This window comes from Prionailurus viverrinus, chromosome A2, assembly GCF_022837055.1.
Source record: "Prionailurus viverrinus isolate Anna chromosome A2, UM_Priviv_1.0, whole genome shotgun sequence".
In the NCBI taxonomy this organism is placed as follows: Eukaryota; Metazoa; Chordata; class Mammalia; order Carnivora; family Felidae; genus Prionailurus; species Prionailurus viverrinus.
In genome coordinates this window covers 81,911,300-81,938,036 of record NC_062562.1, presented here as the reverse complement: position 1 = coordinate 81,938,036, position 26,737 = coordinate 81,911,300, and the positions used below count along the sequence as shown (strand labels likewise).

Below are 26,737 nucleotides of genomic sequence, written 5' to 3'. Positions count from 1 at the left end.
GCACTTCTTAATTCCCATCACCTATTTCTCTCATCCTTCTACACACCTCCTCTTTGGTAACCATCAATATGTTCTCTATAATTAAGAGTCTGTGTCTTGGTTTGTCTCTCTCGCTCTTTTTTTTTTTTTCTCATTTGTTTTGCGTCTTAAATTCCACATATGAGTGAAATTGTATGGTATTTGTCTTTTTCTGACTGACTTATTTTATTTTTTTATTTTTTTTAATTTTATTTTTAATTTTTTTTAATTTACATCCAAATTAGCATATAGTGCAACGATGATTTCAGGAGTAGATTCCTTAGTGCCCTTTACCCATTTAGCCCATCCCCCCTCCCACAACCCCTCCAGTAACCCTCTGTTTGTTCTCCATGTTTATGAGTCTCTTCTGTTTTGTCCGCCTCCCTGTTTTTATATTATTTTTGTTTCCCTTCCCTTATGTTCATCTGTTTTGTCTCTTAAAGTCCTCATATGAATGACGTCATATGATTTTTGTCTTTCGCTGACTGACTCATTTCACTTAGCATAATACCCTCCAGTTCCATCCACATAGTTGCAAATGGCAAGATTCCATTCTTTTTGGTTGCCGAGTAATACTCCATTGTATATATACACCACATCTTCTTTTTCCATTCATCCATCGATGGACAATTTGGGCTCTTTCCATACTTTGGCTATTGTTAATAGTGCTGCTATAAACATGGGGGTGCATGTGTCCCTTCGAAACAGCACACCTGTATCCCGTGGATAAATGCCTAGTAGTGCAATTGCTGGGTCATAGGGTAGTTCTGTTTTTAGTTTTTTGAGGAACCTCCATACTTTTTTCCAGAGTGGCTGCACCTGCTTGCATTCCCACCAACAATGCAAAAGAGATCCTCTTTCTCCGCATCCTTGACAACATCTGTTGTTGCTTGAGTTGTTAAAGTTAGCCATTCTGACAGGTGTAAGGTGGTATCTCATTGTGGTTTTGATTTGTATTTCCCTGATGATGAGTGATGTTGAGCATTTTTTCATGTGTCAGTTGGCCATCTGGATGTCTTCTTTGGAGAAGTGTCTCATGTCTTTTGCCCATTTCTTCACTGGATTATTTGTTTTTTGGGTGTTGAGTTTGAGAAGTTCTTTATAGATTTTGGATACTAATTCTTTATCTGATATGTCATTTGCAAATATCTTCTCCCATTCTGTTGGTTGCCTTTTAGTTTTGTTGATTGTTTCCTTCACTGTGCAGAAGCTTTTTGTTTTGATGAGGTCCCAGTAATTCATTTTTGCTTTTGTTTCCCCTGCTTCCGGAGACGTGTTGAGTAAGAAGTTGCTACAGGTGAGGTCAAAGTGGTTTTTGCCTGCTTTTTCCTCGAGGATTTTAATGGCTTCCTGTCTTACATTGAGGTCTTTCATCCATTTTGAGTTTATTTGTCTTTATTCCATTGGATATTCTTTCCTGCTTTGTCAAAGATTAGTTGGCCATACATTGTGGGTCCATTTCTGGGTTCTCTATTCTGTTCCATTGATCTGAGTGTCTGTTCTTATGCCAGTACCATACCATCTTGATGGTTACAGCTTTGTAGTATAGCTTGAAGTCTGGGATTGTGATGCCTCCTGCTTTGGTTTTCTTTTTCAAGATTGCTTTGGCTATTCGGGGTCTTTTCCATACAAATTTTAGGATTATTTGTTCTAGCTCTGTGAAGAATGCTGGTGTTATTTTGATAGGGATTGCATTGAATATGTAGATTGCTTTGGGTAGTATTGACATTTTAACAATATTTGTTCTTCCTATCCAGGAGCATGGAACCTTTTTCCATTTTTTTGTGTCTTCTTTGATTTCTTTCATAAGCTTTCTATAGTTTTCAGTGTATAGATTTTTCACCTCTTTGGTTAGATTTATTCCTAGGTATTTTATGGTTTTTGGTGCAACTGTAAATGGGATCGATTCCTTGATTTCTCTTTCTGTTGCTTCATTGTTGGTGTATAGGAATGCAACTGATTTCTGTGTTGACTTTATGTCCTGCAACTTTGCTGAATTCAGGAATCAATTCTAGCAGTATTTTGGTGGAATCTTTTGGGTTTTCCATATAGAGTATCATTTGACTGACTTATTTAGCTTAGCATTGTACTCTAGCTCCATCCCTATTGTTGCAAATGGCAAGAATTCATTCTTTTTCATGGCTGAGTAATATTCCTTTATTTATATATGTACACCACGTCTTCTTTATCCATCCATCTATCAGTGGACACTGGGCTGCTTCCATAATTTGGCTATTGTAAATAATGCTGCTATAAACATAAAGGTACATATATCCTTTTAAATTAGTATTTTTTTGTATTTTGGGGGTAGATACCCAGTAGTGTGATTACTGTATCATAGGGTAGTTCCATTTTTAACTTTTTGAGGCACGTCCATACTGGTTTCCACAGTGGCCACACCAGTTTGCATTCCCACTGACAGTGCAAGAAGGTTCCTTTTTTCTCCGCATCTTCACCAACACCTGTTGTTTCTTGTGTTTTTGATGTTAGCCATCTGACAGGTGTGAGGTAGTTTTGGTTTACATCTCATTGTAGTTTTGGTTTACATTTCCCCAATGATGAATGATGATGAGCACCTTTCAAGTGTCTGTTGGCCATCTGGATGTCTTCTTTGTATAAATTTCTTTTCATGTCTCCTGCCCATTTTTTAATTGGATTATTTGGCTTTTTGGTGTTGACACGTGTAAGTTCTTCATATATTTTGGATACTAATCCTTTATCAGATAAGTCATTTGCAAATATCTTCTCCCGTTTAGGTTGCCTTTTAGTTTTGTTGATTATTTCCTTTACTGTACGGAATGCTTTCATTTTGATGTAGTCCCAATAGCTTATTTTTGCTTTTATTTCCCTTGCCTCAGGAGACATATCTAGGAAAATGTTGCTATGGCTTATGTGAGAGAAATAAATGCCTGTGCTCTTTTCTAGGATTTTCATGGTTTCAAGTCTTACATTTAGGTCTATAATTCATTTTGAATTTATTTTTGTGTATAGTGTAAGAAAGTGGTCTAGTTTCATTCTTTTGCATGCAGTTGTCCAGTTTTCCCAACTGAAATTTATTGAAGAGACTGTCTTTCCTCCTTTTTCAAAGATTAATTGACCATATAATTATGGGTTTATTTCTGGTTTTTCTAATCTGTTCCATTGATCTATGTGTCTGTTTTTGCATTAGTACCATACTATTTTGATACTGTAGCTATGTAATATAACTTGAAGGCTGGAATTGTGATATCTGAAGCTTTGCTTTTCTTTTTCAAGATTGCTTTGGCTATTCAAGGTCTTTTGTGGTTCCATACAAATTTTAGGATCATTTGTTCTAGTTCTGTGAAATGTTGCATTTTAAAAATCATCCTTTAGAAGATTTTTAATTGTGCTTTTGATTTCTTCTTTGATCTTTAGAAGTCTATTTTTAAATTTTTGTATATTTAAGATTTTTATAGATCTCTTATTTTATTGGTTTCTAACTAAATTCCATTCTGGTCAGAGAAAATTCTTTATGTGATTTCAGTGTTGTTGTTGTTGTTTTACATTTATTGCAGTTTATTTTATCATTCAGCAGCATATGGTTCTATCTTGTGAATTTTTGTATCACATGCCATTGAAATGAGCATACGGTATAATACATTTTTGGGGAGTCTTAGCTGTTCTATAAGTTGCTGAGAGGGGGTTGTTAAATTTTTCAATGAATTCTGTCAGCTTTACATTTGGGTTTTGAATCTCTGTTATTTATATATTCATATTCATGATTGTTATGGCTGTATGTTGAATTAACCCTTTTATCATTACAAACTGCCCTGCTTTATCTCAGGTAATATTCTGTGTCTTGAATTTTCTTCATCTAATGATGAAAACACTCTTCACTTCTTATGCTTAATATTAGTAATAATAAAGGCACTCTTGCCTTCTTATGCTTAATGTTAGCATGGTATATATTTTTCTATTCATTTACTTTCAGTCTATCTGTTTAAAAATCCTCTTTCATAGACAGCGTAGTTGGCACTTACTTTTTAAAGTTCATTTTGCAAACTGTCTTTTAATTGGAGGATATAGTCCGTTAACATTTAATATAATTTTGGATATGTGTCTACCATTTTATTTTGTATTTTCTATTTTTTGCTTTTTGCCTTTATCAATTAATTTGATATATTTCAGAATTGCATTTTAATTTTCCTTTTGACTTTTTATTTATGCCTCTTTACATGACGTTTTAGCAGAGTTTCTAGTAATTTCAATATAGAAACTTAACTTTTCACAGTCTATTTAGAATTAATATTATGCCATTTTGTATTATGTCAAATAGATTCATTTATCCACTCCTGTCCTTTGTAATATAGGTTGTCTTACATCTACATATATTATAAAGTTATATAGTATTATAAAGTTGGAATATTAGGAGACTTCAGATTATTTAAGTATTATCCTGATTTCAGGATAATAGATGAAGTATTTTTCCCATGATTCCTTTATTTAGAGAATATTTGTAATTCAGGTCAAAGGAGTTTAGACAATATAATTGATCAGATTCTTAAGTGATCTAATCAGTCATTTGGATTTTGTATACACATTATCACTCACCTCCCAAAACCCTTACTTCCTAGTTTCCGTAACACCGATCTCTCTGAGAAGCTGAAGTGATATAAAAATTTTGATTATGTATATCAGAACCAGGGTTTTCCTTGGATTCATATTTTTTTAAAAAATGCCTTTTTTCTGGAACACCAGATCATCTTCTATTTAAAATGAGTCAACAGGACAAGGCAAAGCTTGATAATAGATAACAGTAAGATAGAAGTATAATAGAGTTGTTCACCTCGCTTTACTTTCTTTGCCTTATGTTGCCCTTTTTTTTTTTTAATTTTAGGGAGAGAGAGAGAAAGAGTGCAAGTGGGGGAGAGGGGCAGAGGTAGAGAGAGAGAGAGAGAGAGAATCCCAAGCAGGCCCCATGCTCAGTTTGGAGCCTGATGTGGGGCTCAGTGCAATGACCCTGGGATCCTGACCTGAGCCAAAATCAAGAATTGGACACTCATTGGACTGAGCCACCCAGACACCTCCTTTTCTTTTTAATTTATATGTGTTGCCTTTTTTGGAAGGCACTGCCAGAAGCCATGTACTAGTAATTTTATCTTTAAAAGAAGAAATATGTTCATGTTTGAGGCAGGGAGTGGGGTGGTTTGCCTTGTCTGTTCCTTTAAGCCCAGCCTCCTGTATGTTCCCTCCCTACAGAATAACAAGCAGGGCACTAATTTAGAAAGATTTACATGAAGTGACCTTAAAATTCTGCCTTTGCAAATCCTTTATGTCCAATATATGAAATTTGTTCCTTGTTCATGCAATTAGTGTATCTTTGGAAGTGTAGGAATTAAGTTGCAGAAATGAAAAAATACCTTTTGTGCTGCTGTTCCTTAGTATCTACTTGTTGAAACTTAAGGTAAAGTGATAAAAAAAAAAATCCAGAAAATCTTTCTGAACGTGTTTGACCCATTTTGAGAGAATTCTCCCATTATCTGAAAGAAAATGGCAAAATTTGGAATTTTAGCCTTTCAAGTAGTTATTATTCTTTGCTGTTAGCTAAATGTATATTATAAATAGCTTCTTTTTTTTTTTTTTTTTTGGTTGTATGTAGTGATTAACTGGTAGTTGACATCATTTTTTCCTGATTGTATCTGTAATTTTCTGGGAAAACTCAAATCAAACAAGATCTTTGTCCAAAATTGGGATGATAGAAGACTCTCTGTAAGAGTCTACTTATTGCAAACATTACCTGGATTAATGATTTCTGTTCACTTCTTAATCACCCACCCTCTAATGTATATTTCCCTTAAGGCTTCTTCCAAGACTTATAGAATTTACCCATTATGTGAATTTCCAAAACAAAAATGAAATTTTTTAGAGAAAGCCTTAATTTGATTCTTGAGAATTAATTTTTAGTTCCAGTCATGTGTATTATAGAAAACAAAAGAAAATTAGTGTTTGTTTTGCTCCATAGCTTTTTAAATATCACTTTTGCTTTCTCTTTTGAAAACATATCTTGAGTTTTAATTTTTTTTAAACAGTCTCCAAGGAATTGGCCATTATCAGAGCTCAAGACTGATAACATGAGGATGTAATTACTCAGTGGCTTATGAGAAAATTATTTAGTTCTTGTTTATTTCCCATTGGGATGGGGGGAGAAGTGAAAAGTACTGTTTATTAGCCTCATGAAAATCTTGTGTTTTTAGCCCCCTAGAGAAAGCAAGAAATCAAACTAATGTTTCAAATATTTTACTTCATTCAACCTGGGATAATACACACATTGTGTAGTCCACATTTTTTTAACCACAGTATATTTTTACTTGGCTTCTTTTAGGATGCAGTAAGAGGTTATAAAAAAGGAATTTCTGTTGGTAACTGAGGAGAGAGATATTCCTCTTTGCCCAACTATTCTATGTCATTTATCACTAGTGACTTAATTTCCCAGCATCAGTGTTTACTTTTTATACTTAAAAATTAAATAAATTGGGTCTGATAAAGGGCAATTTTCAGTATAGATTACAGATAATTATTATAAATTATCTTGGGGTCAGATTTTAACCAGCTTATTCCCAAGTTGTTTTCTTTATTTGGGGTCCTTTAAAACTTGAAAGAAAAATGTCTAGTATATGAATGTTTTTTTCTCCACATTTTATTAAAAATATAATTTTTGGCATTATTTTCACCACACTCCCTATTTTGTTTTCACTTTGAAGTAGTAAAGTTCCTAATAAAAGTTCCTGATAAAATAAGCTTTTTAAGAGGCCTTTCTAAAACAAATATGCTTTGGCCTTTCTCAGGGCAGGTAAATTAAAAGGTTCAGTTGCTATAGTTGAAGAGGAAAGAGAAGCTACTTAGTGCTGACTCTTCAACATCTTTCACTTCTTTAACTTTATCAGCTTTTTCTTCAACTTGAAATGTTGGTTTTTTGAAAACTAGGGTCAATGACGACTGAGAAATTTGAGTGTCAAATCAGAACCACTGAATTCTGATTTTCTTCTCCTGACTTAATAATATCTGTTTAATTCCAAACACTTGAAAGGAAATATTTAGATATAAACAAGCTTCACCCATTCTTTAAGTGACTCCCTTTTCCTCCATTTCTGCCCCCTAAGAAATGCAACAAAGTCTTATCTAAAGTAATCTTTCACTGTTACAGTACTTTTTTAGCACTAGCAAATTTGTTAAAAGGAGAAAACATCAGAAGTTTTTATTTTTGTTAACTTAGCTACCACTTCTACATGTCTGTACATGAGATAAAATTCTTTAGTAAATATTGAAAGTTGAGAATAAACTAAATATATCAATGGTGCTTAATAGTCTTGGCTGTCAAGGATCTACTGCTTGCATACTGTCCTTACTATATATTAGGTTGCAGAATAAACATGTTTATCAATAAGTTATGCAGGTTACTATAGATAGGGATTTTTTGTTAGTTATCTAGGTATAGATTTGTAGATTTCTGATACTGTTTTCATTTTTAAGTGAAAGATGGCATAATTATGAGGAAAATACAGAACCTTGCAAGACTCTTAGTGCCTTATCCTAATGCTGAGGCAGAGCCTTTTATTTCAAATTTTTCATTTCAGTTACTACAATAAGAATGATTATGGTTTTTTTTTTCTTTTTTCCTAGATTCATCCTCTGGATGTCTAAAGGCCTCAACTCATCTGGGTGCAATAGATGTTTACGTCAGCCAACTAGGGAAAGTGGAGTTAAAATCTCATGAAGGTTAGCCAAGTGGAATGTTTTATTTTGACATATGGTGTACGGAAGGCTTTATGTAACATCTAGGAAACAGATGGTCAGATTATCTGTATTGACATCGTGAGCTCAAGAAGATTTCTTCTGATAGAACTTGATTTAAAGGTTGACTGGAGGGGGTACTGGCTGACTCAGTCAGTGGAGCATGCGACTCTTGATCTCAGGGTTGTGAGTTCTAGCCCTACATTGGATATAGAAATTGCTTAAAAATAAAATCTCTAAAAAGAAAAAAAACTAAAGACTGATTTGAAACAGATGGCCATAAATACTATCATTCCCTTTGTAGTGCAAACAAAAATGTTACAATAGGGGCACCTGGGTGGATCAGTTGGTTGAGCGTCTGACTTCAGCTCAGGTCATGATCTCGCAGTTGACAAGTTTGAGCCCCACGTCGGGCTCTGTGCTGACAGCTCAGAGCCTGGAGCCTGGTTTGGATTCTGTGTCTCCCTCTCTCTCTGCCTCTCCCCTGCTCATGCTCTCTCTCTGTCTCAAAAATAAAGATAAACATTAAAAAAAAAAATTTTTTTTAATGTTACAATATATTGACTGTTACTGTGGAATTGTTAGTGTTTGGGTTTTTCAATTTGGTTTTATGTCTGAAATAGAATATCCTTTTGAGTGAAAATGCTCCCATACATTCTTTTGGAAGCTTTTCTACCCTCATGTAAGAGGACCTTCTTGAAGAGAAGAATTTCTCTTGAAAGAGAAGATTTCTCTTGAAAGAGAAATCTTTGCAAAGTATGATCCCAAAATAAAGGTATCACCAGGAAGTTCCTCTAATGTGATTGTTGACTTAGTATTAAGACTAGCATGACATGTCTCTGTGTATATATTTGTTACAAATAACTTTTCTAAGAATCCAAGTATTTCATTAAAAATACATTTTTTAGTCACGTGAAGACTGAATACAAGTCTTTGTGTACATGGTGCCAAGTGGCTCAGATACTTGAAATAGCTTGCCCATAGGGGCTGAAGTGGCCTGGGTACAGAAAGTTCAGAAACATAGCTCTGTTTATTATTTGTTTGTTTGCTTTTGTTTGTTTTTTGTTTTTGTTTTAAAGTTTCATTTATTTATTTTGAGAGAGAGAGAACAAGCAGCAGAGGGGCAGAGAGAGGGAGAGAGAATCCCAAGCAGGCTCTACACCATCAGCGTGGAGCCTGATGCAGGGCTGGATCTCATGAACCTTGAGATAATGACCTGATCCAAAATCAAGAGTCAGATGCTTAGCTGACTGAGCCCAGCTGCCCTGAAAAACATAGCTCTGTTTAAAAATTGTTTTAAGTAGGGGCGCCTGGGTGATTCAGTCAGTTAAACATCCAGCTTGGGCTCAGGTCATGATCTTGTGGTTCATGAGTTCAAGCCCTGCATTGGCTGCCCAGGCAGCTCAGAGCCTGGAGCCTACTTCAGATTTTGTGTCTCCCTCTCTCTCTGCCCCTCCCCTGATCATGCACTGTCTCTCTGTCTGTCTGTCTCTCACTCTCTCTCTGTCTCTCTCAAAAGTAAGTAAACATTTAAAAAAAATTTTTTTTAATAAAGTCTAGAAGATCTTGCATATTGGCCAGAACAGAGCTATATGTATAACAAGGAAAATACTTCCTTACAGAAACCGGTTATTCCTGATGTTAGCAATATTTTTGGTCATGTTGGTTTAATACTTTTTTGTGCAACAAGGCTCTCTTTTCAGAGTGTCAAAATAAAACTACAAACACAGAGGCCTGAAACAGAAGGTTTTTTGCTGACACACAGGTGTGATTTGATTTTGCAAGATCACATTTTTTTTCCTTTAAAATAGGATAATATTGTGTTCTCTCTAAATTTCTGAGATCTTCAGTAATGCCATTCAGGGTATTTTGTAAGTGCTATAAAAGTCATATAGGGGCGCCTGGGTGGCTCAGTCGGTTAAGCGTCCGACTTCAGCTCAGGTCATGATATCGTGGTCCGGGAGTTCGAGTCCCGCGTCGGGCTCTGTGCTGTCAGCACAGAGCCTGGAGCCTGCTTCAGATTCTGTGTCCCCCTCTCTCTCTGCCCCTCCCCTGCTTATGCTCTGTCTCTCTCTGTCTCAAAAATAAATAAAAACATTTAAAAAAATTTTTTTTAAGTCATATAATGCATTCTCTTATTATGAAGGCCCAAAGAGAAAAATGTAAACCATTGCTAATTTAATGTAACTAGTAACAGAGTAAAAAAAGAGTTTTGAATAAGTAGCTCTTATATGAAAGTTATTTCCTGTTTTGTATATGGATGGGCAAAAAGATAAAATAAACAAAAACATTGTTAATCTTCACTTAAAATACTCTTGAGCATTATTTGGAATGTTATTCCAGTAACCTATTGAAATAGCATATGATGTAACAAAATTTGATTAGGATTATAACTTCGTGTTTTTTCCTATTGGAAATGGCATGAAGCTTAAAGATAACTGGAAACAAAAATTTCTGTCATGTCTTTTAATTACACTTGGGAACAGTAACTTTTTAGAGTAATGGAAAATTATTCAGGATTCTGTTGCTTAATGGTTAGTAAAGACATCTAGAATCCTTTCCAACTCTGCTGCTATCTTGCTATAGGGTTTGGGAGCCAACCCCTTGAGTCTCTTAGATGTTCTTCATTTTGCCATGCGAAAAAGAATGTTGCATGCTTGTTTTCTCTTCCTATGAGTTAACATGATGATCTTATTAATTCTTTCAAAGAGGCCATGTTTAATAGGCTTAAGAGTCAGACCTGCATCTCAGTACTTACTTTTCCATTTAAAATTTGTCCTTGATAAAACCACTGTTCTTAATATAGTATGTCTTCAGTAAATGGTACAATTAGTATTAGTTCACCTTTTAATTTTAAAAAATGGTATTGAGGGGTACATGGGTGGCTTAGTTGGTTAAGCGTCCGACTCTTGATCACAGCTCAGGTCTCAATCTCAGGGTCATGAGTTCAAGCCCCGAGTTGACTTAAACTTTATTTAAGTAGGCTCCACGACCAGTGTGGATTGATGTCAGTAACCATGAAAATAGTTTATGAAGTGAAAGAGGTTGAAGATATAGCAAGAGTTCTCTTTTCTAAACAATATAGTGTTAAAGATGGGAGATTTGGAAAATTTTTCAAGTCATGAGAATTCTTTCACAGACAGTAATGGAGTTTTGGTAGTGATGATTTTTGTTTTTAAGAATGTGGAGAAAGATAAGGATAGAGCTAGTTGCATTGCTTAACATTTTAATTTTTTAAGAAATTATGTTCATATATTTATTTTTTGATGGAGAGAGAGAGCACGAGCAAGCAGGGGAGGGATAGAGAGAGAGGAAAAGAAAAATCCCAAGCAGGCTCTGTTCTGTCAGTTCAGAGCCCATTGTGGTCCTCTAACTCATGAACTGTGAGATCATGACCTGAGCTGAAACTAAGAGTTAGACGCTTAACCAACTGAGCCACCCAGGCGCCCCTATTTTGCTTAACATTTTTAAAGCTCTCACATATTTAACATAGCTTTTTCATTTAAAAACAGAAAAAAGTGTTCATAAAATTACCACATTTGATTTGTTTAGAGATAAAAAGTCCTAGAAAAAGGTTTTAAAAATCTACTTTTTGTTAACTTAAATCCCTCATATCTGTTGTTATGGGGAATCTCCGGTCAGTAGTTTACATTTAAATCTTGAAAAGCAATTTGTTTTTTAAATAATATAACCCAGTTGTAGTGATATACCTTATTTCCCCCCTTTTTGAGAGATGATTATGAGAGTTTATCAGTTTTAGCTCAGACTTTCCAGCTTCAGTTAGGAATGCTGAGAAGATATGAAATTAGGGAAACTTAATCTGATGCTAACCAAACTAAAAGACAAACAGTGACCCATAAATAAGTGCATTTTAAAAGGAATCTTTGCAACATTCACAATGAAAGTCATCCTGATCACTTTTGTCCACAGAGGAAATGGACCTAATGCTTTATGGCAGGGGTCTCTTATTTTATTTGACTTATGAGAAACAGAGAAAGAAAAACTTCTGAAGCAGGAGTGTGTTAATGAATTTGCACTGTAACCCCAACAGATGTAATTGTTTTGGAAAATTATTACTTAGCTAACAGAGTACTTTTTCTTATTTCCTCCTTTAAAAGCTTAAATTACTATAAGATTGTAGTGGTAATAAAGTTGAATGTCTTGTCTCATACACAAAAAGACTGATATCCATTGAAAACAAACATGAGTCAGTTGAAATTCAAATGTTCCCTTTTTTATTATTGTTATTTCCCCCATTCCACCCCACCCCCCACCCCAACATACACACACAGGTTACAACTGAAAACACAAGAGTTTAGGATTCTAGTTGTGTCATAGTGATCAGTGAAAACCGAAGTCCTAAAATATGATGAGGTAGCAGTATGTGCAATACCACAGTGGTTATGAGCATGGGCCCTGTTGTCATTGAAGTGAATCTAGTTTGCGACACTAGTGCTATTGGGAACTTGAGCAAGTAAAATTGGGATTACAATAATAACTTATAAAGTTGATATGTAGATTAGAAGAGATAACCTAATTAAGCTGTTTTGCTCTCAGCAAATGCTCAATTAATGGTAAATACTGTTTACAAACTACATGTGTAGTACACTACACTTTTCTGATATATTGGGTAAGCTGACAAGATAGAGCTCTTGGCAGAAGGAGTTCATAATGTTCTAATGACTCATACCCTTGACAAGAATTACTGTGAATGCCTTGGGAGTAAGGAAAAGGCACTGCTGTTTAAATAAAATATGCCAAGGAATAAAGACAGGGTTCTAGGAGCAATGCTGCCCTTTCAATCATTTTCCAAAGAGCCCTTGGTACTTTTGATTTCTTTGCATTAATAAACTCGTTTAAATTTATTACAGGCTCTATTCTTGTCAAGGTCGCATCTTCTCTTCAAGCTCGTTTAGAGTTATCAGGGAAAGAGGTTGACGTGAACTCAGAAGTCCATGTTCAAGAAATGGCTGAAGCTCATAAAGATGATGGTGTAATAATTACTGGTAAGGGTGCTGCGTTTTGCTATGTAAGGTGAATAGTCATCTGTACATGAGTAGAAATATGGTATACATAACTGCAGTTTTAGTCTTTTATTCCTTTACACTGTCACATTTTGGTGTTTTGACACTCTTTTCTTCCAACTGCTTATCGGTAGCACAATGCAGACGTTTAATTTGAACTACTCACTAACCTGTCATTGGATAAAAGCCATTTAAAATATTTTTCTATCTTCAAGAGATATTTGCGCACTCATATTCACAGCAGCGCTATCACAGTAGCCAAAAGGTGAAAGCAACCTAAATGTCTATTGGTAGATGAATGGTTAAGTGAAGTGTGGCTTATATAGACAATGGAATATTATTTAGCCTTGAAAAGGAAGGAAATCCTGTCACATGCTACATGCATAAGCCTTGAAGACATTATGCTAAGTAAAATAAACTGGTCACAAAAAGACAAATACTGTATGATTCCTCTTATGTGTGATATCTATAGTACTCAAGTTCATAGAAACAGAAGGTAGGGGAAGGGGAAAATGGGGACTTCTTCCATGAGTATAGAGTTTTAATTTTGCAAGAAAAAGTTCTGAGGATCTGTTTCACAACAGTGTGAATATACTTAACACTACTGAACTTTAAACTTAAAAATTATTGAAATGGTAACTTTTATGTTATGCATTTTTTTACCACAATTAAAAAAATTTTTTTAACCATTAATTTTTTTTTTTTTTTTTTTTGTGCTGGTAGAGCTGCTTTCTAACTGTTGGCCTTAAAAATCATCTAAATACATAGAATGCAAGATTTAAGGTTACCTTTATATGTTTGGAATAAACACACATTTGGTTTGGTATTAGGCACATTGTAAACTTGCTCTTTTAATATAACAATTTCTTAGTCCCAGAAATGTGAATGGCTTTTGCACGTTTTCTTAAATTACCTTTGGCTGCATTGATGGCTGATACTACTTTTTAAAATATTTATTGTATATATGTACATAATAAATACATGTAAACGATAAAAAAAAAAAAAAAAAGAATTAATGCTGGTAAAGTTTTCCTTAAAATCTTACCAGAACAGCATTGGAAAAATGTGTGTGGCAGTGGTGGTGGTGGCAGTGGTGGCAGTGGAGTGTCTTCCTGAGATCAGGTTTCAGTTTTAATTCTTTTTTTTTTTTTTTTCAACGTTTATTTTATTTTTGGGACAGAGAGAGACAGAGCATGAACGGGGGAGGGGCAGAGAGACAGGGAGACACAGAATCGGAAACAGGCTCCAGGCTCCGAGCCATCAGCCCAGAGCCTGACGCGGGGCTCGAACTCACGGACCGTGAGATCATGACCTGGCTGAAGTCGGACGCTTAACCGACTGCGCCACCCAGGCGCCCCATGGTTTCAGTTTTAAATACAGGCATACCTCAGAGATACTGTGTTCCAGACCACTGCAAAAAAGCAATTCAAATGAATATTTTTGGTTTCCCAGTGCATATAAAAGCTATGTTTATACTATACTGCAGTCTGTTAAGTGTGCAATAGCGTTATGTCTAAAAAACAATGCAGGTACCTTAATAAAAAATGTTTTATTGCTGGAAAATGGTAACCATCATTTGAGCTTTCAATGAGTCATATAATCTTCTTGCCTTGATGTCAATGGCTGCTGCTGACTGTAAGGGTAGTGGTTGCTGAAGGTTGAAGGTCGAGGTGGCTGTGGCAATTTCTTTAAAAGATGACAGGGAAGTTTGCAGCATTGATTCTTCCTTTTACAAATGATATCTCTGTAGCATGCAATGCTGTTTGATAGCATTTTACGCACAGTGGACCTTCTTTCAAAATTAGAATCCATCCTCTCCATGTCTGCTGCTACTTTATCAACTGAGTTTATGGAATATTCTAAATATTCTAAATTCTTTGTTGTCATTCCAACAGTCTTCACAGTGTCTTCACCAGGAATAGATCCATCTCAAAAAACCACTTTATTTGTTCATCCATAAAAAGTACCTTTTGATACATTCAAATTTTATCTTGAGATTGGAGCAATTCAGTCACATCCTCAGGCTGTACTTCTAGTTCTTTTCCTCTTTCCACCACATTTGCAGTTACTTCCTACACTGAAGCCTTGACCCTCTCAAAGCCGTCCATGAGGGGTGGAATCAACTTTTTCCAAATTCCTACTAATGTTGAAATTTTAACCTCTTCCCATGAATCATGAATGTTCTTAATGGCATCTAGAATGAATCCTTTTCAAAAGGTTTTCAATTGACTTTGCCCAGATCCATCGGAGGCATCGCTGTCTATGACAGCTATAGCTTTATGAAATGTATTTCTTCAATAATAAGAATAGAAAGTTGAAGTTGCTCTTTGGTCCATAAGCTGCAGAATGGTGGTTGTGTTAGCAGGCATGAGAACATTAATCCCATTATACCTTTCCATCAGAGCTCTTGAGTGGCTGACCACTGCATTGTTAATGAACAGTCATATTTCGGAAGGAATCTTATTTTCTGAAAATAGGCCTCAACAGTGGACTTAAAGTACTTAGTAAGTCATGTTGTAAACAGATCATGTTGTAAACTATCATCCAGGCTTTGTTGTTCCATTGATTGAGTGCAGGCAGAATAGATTTAGCCTAGTATTTTTAAGGTTTTTTTAAAAACTTTTATTTATTTATTTGAGAGAGACAGAGACAGAGAAGGGCAGAGAGAGCGGGAGAGAGAGAATCCCAAGCAGGCTTCATGCTGCCACCACAGAGCCTGATGCGGGGCTCGAACCCTGAAACCGCGAGATCATGACCTGAGCCAAAACCAAAAGTCAGACAGACTTTCGATCAACTGAGCCACCCAGACGCCCCTTGCATAATTTTTAAGGTCCCTAGGATTTTCAGAATGGTAAATGAGCATTGGCTTCAACTTAAAGTCAGCAGCAACCTTAGCCTGTGCCGAGAGGGTCAGTCTGTCCTTTGAAGTTTTGAAGCCAGGCATTGACTTCTCTTCTCTAGCTATAAAAGTCCTAAGTAGCATTTTCCTCCTATATAGCGCTGTTTGTATACATTGAAGATCTGTTGTTTTTAGTGTAGCTACCTTCATTAATGATCTTAGCTAGATCTTCTGGATAATTTGCTGCAGCTTCTACGTTAGCACTTTTATGTTATGGAGCACTGTTATGTTATGTTACGTTACGTTACGTTACGTTACGTTACGTTACGTTACGTTACTGCTTCTTTCCTTAAACCTTATGAACTAACCTCTGCTAGCTTCAAACCTTTTTCTTGCAGCTTTCTCACCTAAACCTTCATAGATTTAAAGAGTGTTAGGACCCTGCTCTGGATTAGGCTTTGGCTTAAGGGAATATTGTGGCTGGTTTGATCCTCTATCCAGACTGCAAAAACTATCTCCATGTCAGCAGTAAGGCTGTTTCACTTTCTTATCATTCGTGTCTTCACTAGAGTCACACTTTTAATTTTCCTCCAAGAACCTTACTTTGCATTCACAATCTGGCTAACCATTTGGCACAAGAGGCCAGGCTTTCAGCCTATCTTGGCTTTGGACAAGGCTCCCTCACTAAGCTTTATCATTTCTAGCTTTTGATTTCAAGTGAGAGATGTGTGACTCTTCATTTCACTTGAATACTTGCAGGCTAGTGTAGGGTTGTTAACTGGGCTGATGTTGTTGGCACAATATTGTTGTGTCTCAGCAACTATGGAGGTGTGAGGAGAGCGAGAGACAGGGGACTGACCAGTCCGTGGGGTAGTCAGAACATACACATTTATCAATTAAGTTTGCAGTCTTACATGGGTGCCATCTGTGGTGCTTCAAAGCAGTCACAGTAGTTACATCAAAGATCACTGATCGTAGATCACCCACCGTAACAAATGTAAAAATAATGAAAAAGTTTAAAATATTGTGACAATTGCCAAAATATGACAAAGTAGCAAATGGTGAAGGGGCCAGTAGACTTGCTCAGTGCAGGGTTACCACAGACCTTCAATTTGTAAAAAAATACAATGTCTATCTACAAAGCACAATAAAGCAAAGTACAATAAAGCAAGGTATGCCTTTATTTGTTTTCTATGTCATAAAATTAAACAATCTGTTAAAAATCATAGAATCTTAACAAAAAGCATAACAAGAATAAAAATAAGACCTGTACACCCACCCTCAGATCTAACTCAGTGCCTAATGGGCAGACTCTTAGTGACATAGTAAAAGTTTGATGAAAATTTAACTGTATTTAATGTAGTAAGAATCAACTTCTTATGATCCAATCTCTTGAGTTTAATAAGGAGACAATAGAGTTAACCTTTTTGGCCCCAGTAGTCTAAAGCAATAATATAAATTTGTTTAATAATGTTCTGCATGATATAGCATAATCAAATTATTTTACATATATTAATGTTTAAATTACAAATTAAAGTTACTTTGTCATTTTCTATTGTTACTCATAGAATCATGAAATTTAGATTTCATTTTAATTCAGTTTTAAAACCCTATTCTCAACACTTGAGCCATTAAAAAAGACCTCATTAAATTATTTAGGAACACTTACTAGTCCTGTCACTGGATAAAATCACTATCTGCAGACCTGATCTCTTTTTTCTTGCCCATTTCTATTCCACTAAACCAGTACCACCTCAAGCATAATATATTTTAAAACAAATGTTACCTTCCCTTGCCTATCTCCTCCTCCTCCTATCTTCTTTGTTTTCCTTCATTTGGTAAGTCATTCACTCAACAAACTTTTGAGTCAGGCACTGCTAGAAACTAGGAATGAACGATAATAGAGTATGGTCTCTCTGTCATCTGGGAAGCTTACATCCTAGTAAGGCAAGACAAATCAGTGAACACAGTGAAGTGGAATAAATGTTGTAGTAAAGATATGTATATGGTACAGTGAAAGCATGTATGTGACCTATCTAAATTAGACTACCATTGTGAGTTTGAAGAGGTGAGAGAAGCACAATATAGCTAGAATATAGAGAGTAGGGGGAATGTGGCATAAAAGAAGGCTAGAGACTTTGGAAGGGGTCAGATCATATAGGGCTGATTTGGATTTTAAACTAAGTGCATGCAAAGGCGCCAAAAGGTTTCATCTGGGTTTACACAATCAAATCTATGCATTAAAAAGTTCGCTGAGTGGGGAGCACCTTGATGGCTCAGTCAGTTAAGCGTCTGACTTCAGCTTGGGTCATGATCTCGTGGTCCGTGGGTTCAAGCCCTGTGTCAGGCTCTGTGCTGACAGCTTGGAGCCTGGAGCTGCTTCAGATTCTGTGTCTCCCTCTCTCTCTGCCCCTCCCCTGCTTGCTCTCTGTCTCGCTGTCTGTCTCTCAAAAAAATAAACATTAAAAAAACTTTTTTAAAAAAGTTCACTGAGTGGTGCCTGAGTGGCTCAAGTTGGTTAAGTGTCCAACTCTTGGTTTTGGCTCAGGTAATGATCTCACATAGTTCATGAGTTTAGGCCCCACACTGGGACTCTCTCTCTCTCTCAAGATAAATAAATAAACTTTAAAAAAAAGTTCACTGAATGTTGGGGTGCCTAGGTAGCTCTGTCAGTTAAGCGTCTGACTTCAACTCAGGTCATGATCTCACAGTTCATGGATTCAAGACCCACATCAGGCTCTGTGCCGACAGCTCGGAGCCTGGCATCCGCTTCGGATTCTGTGCCTCTGTCTCTCTCTGCCTCTCCCCAGTGCGCGCGCTCTCTCTCTCTCTCTCTCTCTCTCTCTCTCTCTCTCTCTCAAAAATAAATAAACATTAAAAAAAAATTTTTTTTTAAAGTTCACTAAATGTTGAGTGGAGAAAGATTGGAAAGGACAATGGTGAATGAAGGAAAAGCTAACTAGCAGGCTACTGCAGTAATTCAGAAGAGCTCTTTCTGTGGCCTGGACTCCATAGTAATCTCTCTTAAACTCAACAGAAAAATAAATAAGCCTTCAACAAATTTTGCTTGAAGAAATAGTTAAATGGATGCTATGAAGAAGATACATGCTTACCCCATTGGTATTTATGAAGCCCCTCAGCCTATTCTTTTTGTATGTGATTTGTTATGTGTCTTGTACTCTAGCCCCTCCTTCCTAAACCAGAAAGGCCTACATTGCAGAACAAAGTTTATTTCCTGCTCACAACACAAGAATCTAGGTACTGATCAGCAGAATTTCTTTGTAGAGTCCCACATGACCTACTACAAGCCCCAGAGGTATCTCTAGATTGTCTCTGATAGTAGGTTAAATCCATTAGAGTAATTGTGCAGAGAGACCTCACATAGAGACAGGGCAGTCCCTTTTGGAGACAGCCGTATGAACAAGTGACTGAGTTTACAGAAATTTTCATGTTTCATTTTGATTCTAAAACTGTTTGGTGCCCAGAAGGCTACAGACCTTATTTATCAGATGGATGGAATAATTTAAGAGGCCTAGAAAATCAGGGCAGATTGCTTTTTTTGTGGAGATTTCCAATCTGAAACCCAGTTTTGGAAATAATGAGCAGTTTTATATGTGAGTTGTTATTATAGGCAGCTGAGCTCAGCTCATCTGGGCCTTCCTTACAGAGCCTATGAGGCATAGAAACAGAAATACCCTCACTGCTAAGAGGTCTGGATTGTATCTGTAGCATGACTTCTGCATGATTTCTGCAAGAAGCATGCCAGTAAAAATTAGTCCCTAGGGCTCAGGCTTCCCACAGGGTTTGATGTGTCAGCCTTGTAATTTTGTTTGATTTCCTGCTTCATGATTTCCCTTGCTGTTGCTGTCACTAATAACTGTACATTGCACAATTCTTAAAATGACTTACAAGTATTATATGCTATTCTGAGGTCAAAAGAAAGCTCAGGCTGAAACATTTACCTACTTTAAAAGCTGTGTGCAGCATGTATTCTTTGGAGTGCATTTTTTAATCCTTTTAAGATCCTTGGTTCCAAGTTTTGTGCTCTACCCATATATAGCAAATTCAACAGGTGGTGAATGGCTTAGGTAAGATATTTCTTGTAAGAAATTGACTTCTCCATTAGCTTTTAGCCTTGGTTCATCAACTTAGATATAAAACCTTACTGTGGTATATAATAACATTCTCTGAGCCCAAAACTGCATGTGGTACAAAGTCTTTCTATCTTAAAAGCCCCGGTTTAGATGTTTAGAGAGTATTAGAGATAAAGCGTGTTGCCAGCCAAATGATGCGTGTCCTTATCTGCTTAGTATAGAAGGTGATACTACTGGGTTAATTTTATTTTAGTAAAACTAGAAATGTAAAGCATGTAAAAAATAAATTCATTTGGGATCCGGCCACCAAGCCAAAATAGAATTCTCAGCTTGTTTTCAGGCCAGAGAGTTATACATTGAATGGTATTGTGATTTATAATGGAAAACTGATTCATGAGTTGGAAAAGAAGTTGAAATGGGACTAAGCCCACAGAATGCCACTTTTAGATCTAGAGACAGTGCTTTACCTCCAAATGGGGGGAAAAAATCTAGTGTTTTATTATGACTCATAGAAATAATTCTTTTTTTTAGAATACTCTGAAGTTTGAGTTTTCTCCAAGCTTATAGCACATGGATTTATCAGTCATGTAGATGTGTTTTAGGATGACATGGAAGAAATTCAGTAAGAGAATGAAGAATGCTATAGACTTATGGCTGTCTGCTTAAAAATACTTTAACAGGGGGGCACCTGGGTGGCTCAGTCAGTTAAGCGAATGTCCGACTTTGGTTCAGGTCATGGTGGCATGGTTCATGGGTTTGAGCCCCACATTGGGCTCTGTGCTGACAGCTCAGAGCCTGGAACCTGCTTCGAGTTCTGGGTCTCCCTCTCTCTGCCCCTCCCCCACTCACGCTCTGTCTCTCTGTCTCTCTCTTTCTGACTCTCTCAAAAATGAATAAACATTTTTAAAAAATACTTTTAACAGGGAGTTAATGTAGAAAAACTGCCTTCAGATTTTTTGTGCTTTTAAAGTTTATTTATTTATTTTGAGAGTTAAAGAGAGCAGAAGCAGGTGAGGGGCACAGAGACAGAATCCCAGGCAGACTCCATGTCATCAGTGCAGAGCCCAGCTTTGGGCTCGAACTCACAAGCCATGAGATCATGACCTGAGCCAAGATCAAGAGTAGGACACCTAACCGACTGAGCCACCCAGGTGCCCCAGATTGTGCTTTTAATGTGTTTTTGTTTCCCCATCATTTTGTTAAAGTTCTAGGAATGTCAGATAATTAGACATGAACTTTATTTGTTAATATTTACCAAAAAAGACCAGGTTTTGTTTCTTTTCATATGAAAACTTTATGTGTAAGACTAGATAGTAAATATGTTAGACTTTGCAGGCTACATACAGTTTCTATTGCATAGTCTTTTTATTTTTAATATAACCCCTTAAAAATGTAAAAGTCATTCTTAGCTCTTAGGCCATAAAAACAGGCCTCAGGCCAGATTTGGCCCATGGGCTATAATTTGCTTACCCCTAACCTAGAGATCAAAGTGCAGGTCCCAGTCTTAGAGCATGTGAATTCTGTTTGTAATGCCTGGGGATTTTTGTTTGTTTTTGTATTTGTATTTATTTTGGTCATTTAAGAAATACTGAATCACAGTCAAATCTTACCCTGAATGTACTCTTCCCAGTAATGAAGAAAAATGATTTGTGTCCATAAAAGTGTGATTGCCTAAGATTTAAGAAACAGTGCAACCATAGAAGGTATACAATGGCAAATAAAAACACAAAAACATTCAGTATCACTAGCCATTAGTGAAGTGCAAATTAAAACCAGAATGAGATATTACCTCTTAGAATACATAAAATAAAAAATACTGCTAATACTAAATGCTGGTAAGGATGTGGAGAGATTGGATCTCTCTTACATTGCTGTTAAGAGTGTAAAATGATATATCCACTCTAAAATTCAGTCTGGCAGTTTGTTAAAAAACTAAACATGAAACTACCATATGATCCAGCAATTATACTCCTGGGCATTTGTCTTGAAGAAATGAAACTTAGAGTTCACATAAAAACCTGTACACAAAAAGTATAACTTTATTTGTGATACCCCAAAATTGGAAATGATGAAAATATCTATCAGTAAATTGTTATACAAATTGTAGTATGTCTGTGCAATGAATACAATTCAACAATAAAAAGGAATTTTTATTGATACACACAACTTGGATAGACCTTGAGGGCAGCATGCTGAATGAAAAAAGCCAGTCTCAAAATGTTACACACTGTATGATTCCATTATTATAATATTTTTGGAATGACAAAATTATAGAAATGGAGAATAGACAAGTGGTTGCTAAAGGTTAGGGAAGAGACAGGATAGACTATAAAGATATCACAAGAGACTTATTTTGTGGTGATACAACAGTTTTATATCTTGATTATGTTGATGGTTATAAATCTATACATGTGATAAAATGTCATATCAGTGTACACAAAAATGTAAAAAAGTGAGTGCATGCAAAAAATGGTGAAACCTGAGTAAGGTCTGTAGTCTAATTAATTGTATTTCGCCAACCAATTACTTGGTTTTGATAATGCACTATAGTTACGTCACCATTGGGAGAACTGGGTTAATGGGTGCATAGGACCTCTGTGTACCATTTTTGCAACTTGATTCTTGCAAGTCTTTATTATTTCAAAATAAGATGTTAGAGAGCATAGTAAAGGGAATGGGGCGGTGGGGGGGGGGGTGGGGGGGGTAGATGGGGAGAGGGAGAAAGAGAAGAAAGAAACAATGAAGGCTTCCAGGCAAGAGGTGGAGTAAAACGGACTCATTTTATCCTTTTATCTAAAACAACAATAATAAAATTTTGTAAATAAGAAAAATCAATGAATAAACAGTTTCTAAGACATTATACATCAAGCAATGAAAGAAAGTGATCACTGAGAGATGCAAAACAAACAAAATGAGCCCTGCTTACTGTCTTGAAAAAGTCTCCAGTCTGTAGTACAGAGAGAGAGAGGAACCCATTGTGGAGCCCAGCAGACTCTCTGATTTGAGGAGACCATGATGAGGGTCCACACAGACCAAGACAGTGAGAGTTCATAGGACGAAGTACCAGAGGAAAGACGGCCTTGTGTTCACACTGGTCCAGGAATAATGCCTGTGCCACCTGCCAGACTGGAAAAAATCGTAACTCATGGGGCACTGGGTAGACCACGTAGTTGTTAGAAACAATTATCCCTAGAATGAACATTTCCCCAGAACTGCCTAACAAATCATAAAAGCAAGAGATGAAATGCTTAAACTGTTTCCAAGTAACTGCATCTCTGAACCAAGCTCAAGATTTATAGGAATACAAAATCATCTAGCACCGAAAAAAATAAAATTTACAATGTCTAGCATCCAAGCAAAGATTAACAGACATGCAAAAAGGCAAGAAAACATGACCCATAATAAAGGGAATGTCAGTTGAAACCCACCCAGAACAGATATGGATGTCAGAATTAACAGAGAAGGAAAATAAGAAGTTATCAAAACTGCATTCCACATATTAGAATATAGAATAAAGTTAAGACATGGAAGATGTAAAAAAGACCAAAATTGGATTTCTAGAAATGGAAACTACAATGTCTGAGATGAAGAATACAGTGGATGGGATTAAACATAAAAAATTTGAAGAACAATGAGCCTTTTTGAGAATACTTCTTGGGCAAAACTGTCTACTTGCTCGAAGTCTAGAGGTCTGTTGACTTTGTTATTCCAGGTAATTGAGAGAAAATGTAATGATGGAAACCATTAAAACTAGTTTAAAAATGGGGCCAGATCATGACCTGAGCCAAAGTCGGCTCAGTCAGTTAAGCAGCCGACTTTGGCTCAGGTCCTGATCTCCTGGTTCGTGGGTTCGAGCCTGCATCGGGCTCTGTGTTGACAGGTCAGAGCCTAGAGCCTGCTTTGGATTCTGTGTCTCACTCCTTCTCTGCTCCTTCCCTGGTCGTGCTCTGTCTCTCTCCCTCTCTTAAAAACAAATAAGCATTTAAAAACAATTTTTTTTAAACACTAGTTCAAAAATATTTTCTTGTCGGTAATAATTTGTTAAGATGCCTGGGGCTGCATTGTTGTTAAGGGCAGGCTGTAAATACTTGTAGAATGTTGACAACATTGAAATATTTGGTTATAGAATTGTGTATGGTTAGAGGTTTTATTTGTGAAATATATGCAGTAAAAATAATAAAATTTCAGAGTATTTTCATGTTGTTTCATAAGTTTATGATTTACTTTCCTAGCCAGTTGGTAAACTTTTTGAGCATATTAGTATGTCTTTGTACATCTTCTGAATATAAAGATGTAAACTACTTTAGCATGGTGCTTCCCATAATAGGTGGTCAGTAGTGTTTATAATGTAAAAGAGGGAATCTTCCAACTATGAATCATTGAAGTTAAATATGCTAATAAGGCAGCACCAGAATTATCCTTCTGAATCAAATGTAAATAAAGTCTGTCCTAGGGTTGGGAAAGGGAGGTGGAGGTCAGGAACAGGGGAGGGGAAGGGAGAAGCTCACCTTAGTGAAGAAGCTTTTTAAGCCTAATTTTAAACAAGAGAATTAAATTCTGCAAATTACTACTTAGAGCCCTATCTTTATCCACAGAGAGTGCTGATTAGATCAGGTGTATTTTGGGTTAAATAATGACTAATGCTTCTCAACTAAGTATTTGGGGGGAAATAAAAGAACTTGGAGATTCATATATTTGGGTAGATTTGGACAGGGTGGATTTAGAGAGCAAACACTGTAGTTTAAAAACGTCCTTCGAAGAAACTCTTCCCCCCATTTAGTTAATGGAAGCCAAACTACATAGGGATAGGGTAGTCATTTCCCTTTTTTTGGCCAATAAAACACTGATTATCATTGGCAAGGGGAATTAAATAAGGAACAAGTTTTCTGCAACCAGAAGTTCCAGTGTGTGTTGCAAGATTTTTGTAGGAAGGAATTTATAAACTTTACAAATTAGAATGGAGTCTCCACAGATTCAGGCCAGAGTATGAAAAGCTTTCAATAAATTACTTATAGGCAAGATAGAGAAAGCTATTTTCAAGCAACCCAAGTGGAATTGTATAAATATAAACTGTCTTGTTTTTTGAGTATTGTCTCTAGCCTAATATTGCTGTGTGTTCATTTTGTTAGTAGCAGTAGCACTGTGTGCAGTATGAGGGCTAAGGGCAGGCTCCCCAGGAAAGGCCACTTTGGCATAAAGATGATTTCAAGTTATAAGTAATCAAAACCCAGTAGATGCAGTAAAAGCTGTCTGCCTCTCCCTCAACTGCATAAATTTACTTTGGAAAGGAAAGCCTGTGCCAGCAAGAGAGCTATTAACAGAGACTCCCCTTTACCTAAGAAACTTACCTGCATAACGGGGCAACTTTTGTTTTTCAAAGCATCTCCTTTCACTTTCCTGCTAATGAGCTTCTCCCCTTTGTATCTTCAGGCCCCACCCCTCTCCTTAGCTCATATAAGCTTTAAGTTGCCTCACTGTCTTTGGAATTTCATGTGTGTGGGGATTCTCCATATGCACACATACTAAATTTGATTTTCTCCTGTAGATGTCTCATGTCAGTTTGATTCTAAGTCCAGTTAAAAGGACCATAAGGCAGAGGAAGGCCTTTCTCCCCGACAGTAGCCTCTTCTACTGTTGCAAAAGAAAATGAGTAGATTGGCTTCTCTTTCCATAAGCAAGAAAAGCGTAATTGGGGAGGTGACACATAACATATTAAGGAAAAGATCTTAGGTATTTGGGAAAACCTTACTATCATTTACTATTGATGCCAAAGAGTGTAAGAAAATAATAAACTTAGAGCAACCAATGTTCAAGATTTCCAATTCTTTCCTCTATATTTATTTGAATTACTAGGAAAAAAATTATGTATTATAGAAAACCTATTGCGTGCAGGTACCTCAAAATCCTGACCTACCAAATGCAGCACAGGCACGAAAAGAAGAACATTAAAATTGACATAGCTGAACTCCTTAATGACAAGTTGGAGGAAAAAGAGAAGCTTCTGTGAAATAACAAAATTCAGCCAGGTAAATTTGAAGACCTAATTGGCTTTATTAAACAATTAATGATTTGGGCAGCACCTCACCTAGCAAGTAGAGGGGCACACCGAGGTGTTGTACAAAATGGAAGGTTTTTCCAGAAGGAGGATGGGACCAAGAAAGTTGTTAGCAAAAGAAAAGGATTATTCCAGGCTAGGCCCTTTCTGGGGGGGGGGGGGGGGGGGGGGGCGGGGGGGGAAGGGGGTCTTCCCATGCAAAGAACCTCATCATTCTCTGGGGAATGAAGAGGTCCCATGTGGCAGAGTCTCGTTGCCACTGACTAAAAATTCCTGACTGACCAGCGAAGACTACGTTTCTGTGGGAGTTTGAAACTGCAATTAGATTATGTATTAAGCATCTGTTTGGGAACTTGGTCTAAGAGACACCATTTGGGCCTGTGGTGTTTTGTTTTGCTTTGTTTTGTTTTTAACACGTCTAACACAGGGATTTACCAAATGGAATGAGATTTTAATCAGTTTAATGAGAAGTAGAATCATGATGATATTGAAATCTAGGAAGAGGGGGGTACCTGGGTGGCTCAGTCAGTTAAGTGTCCAACTCTTTGATTTCAGCTCAGGTCATGATCTCATGGGTTCCCAGGACCAAGCCCTGCGTCAGACTGTGTGCTGAGTGTGGAGCCTGCTTGGGATTCCCTCCCCTGCCCTCCCCCCACACACACACATTAAGGGGTGCCTAGTGGCTCAGTCAGTTAAGCGTTCCAACTTCAGCTCAGGTCATGATCTTGCAGTTCATGGATTCAAGCCCCACCTTGGGCTCTGTGCTAACAGCTCAGAGCCTGAAGCCTGCTTCAGATTCTGTGTCTCCCTCTCTCTCTGCCCCTCCCCTGCTCATGCTCTGTCTCTCTCCCTCTCTTAAAACTAAACAAGCAAACATTTAAAAAAAATAAAAAATATAGCAAGAGAAGTGGAAGGAAAAACTCCAGAGGAACTTGAAAGATGCAATGAACTCTAA

General features: G+C 36.7%; 1 protein-coding gene across 3 annotated transcripts in view; it reads left to right on the top strand.

Moving 5' to 3' along the window:
• The window catches only part of FAM185A (family with sequence similarity 185 member A), a 76,209-nt gene that overhangs the window by 45,684 nt on the left and 3,788 nt on the right, over positions 1-26,737 (top strand). Inside the window, exons 6-8 of one of the 3 annotated variants that reach the window (XR_007150512.1) lie at positions 7,660-7,755; positions 12,642-12,776; positions 25,620-25,753. Coding sequence is in view for 2 of the 3 variants with exons in the window: in XM_047850972.1 (XP_047706928.1) it covers positions 7,660-7,755; positions 12,642-12,776 (231 nt within the window). In the remaining variant the exon portion in view is untranslated. The remainder of the gene's footprint in view (positions 1-7,659; positions 7,756-12,641; positions 12,777-25,619; positions 25,754-26,737) is intronic. The other 2 variants (XM_047850972.1, XM_047850973.1) reach the window with 2 other exon arrangements.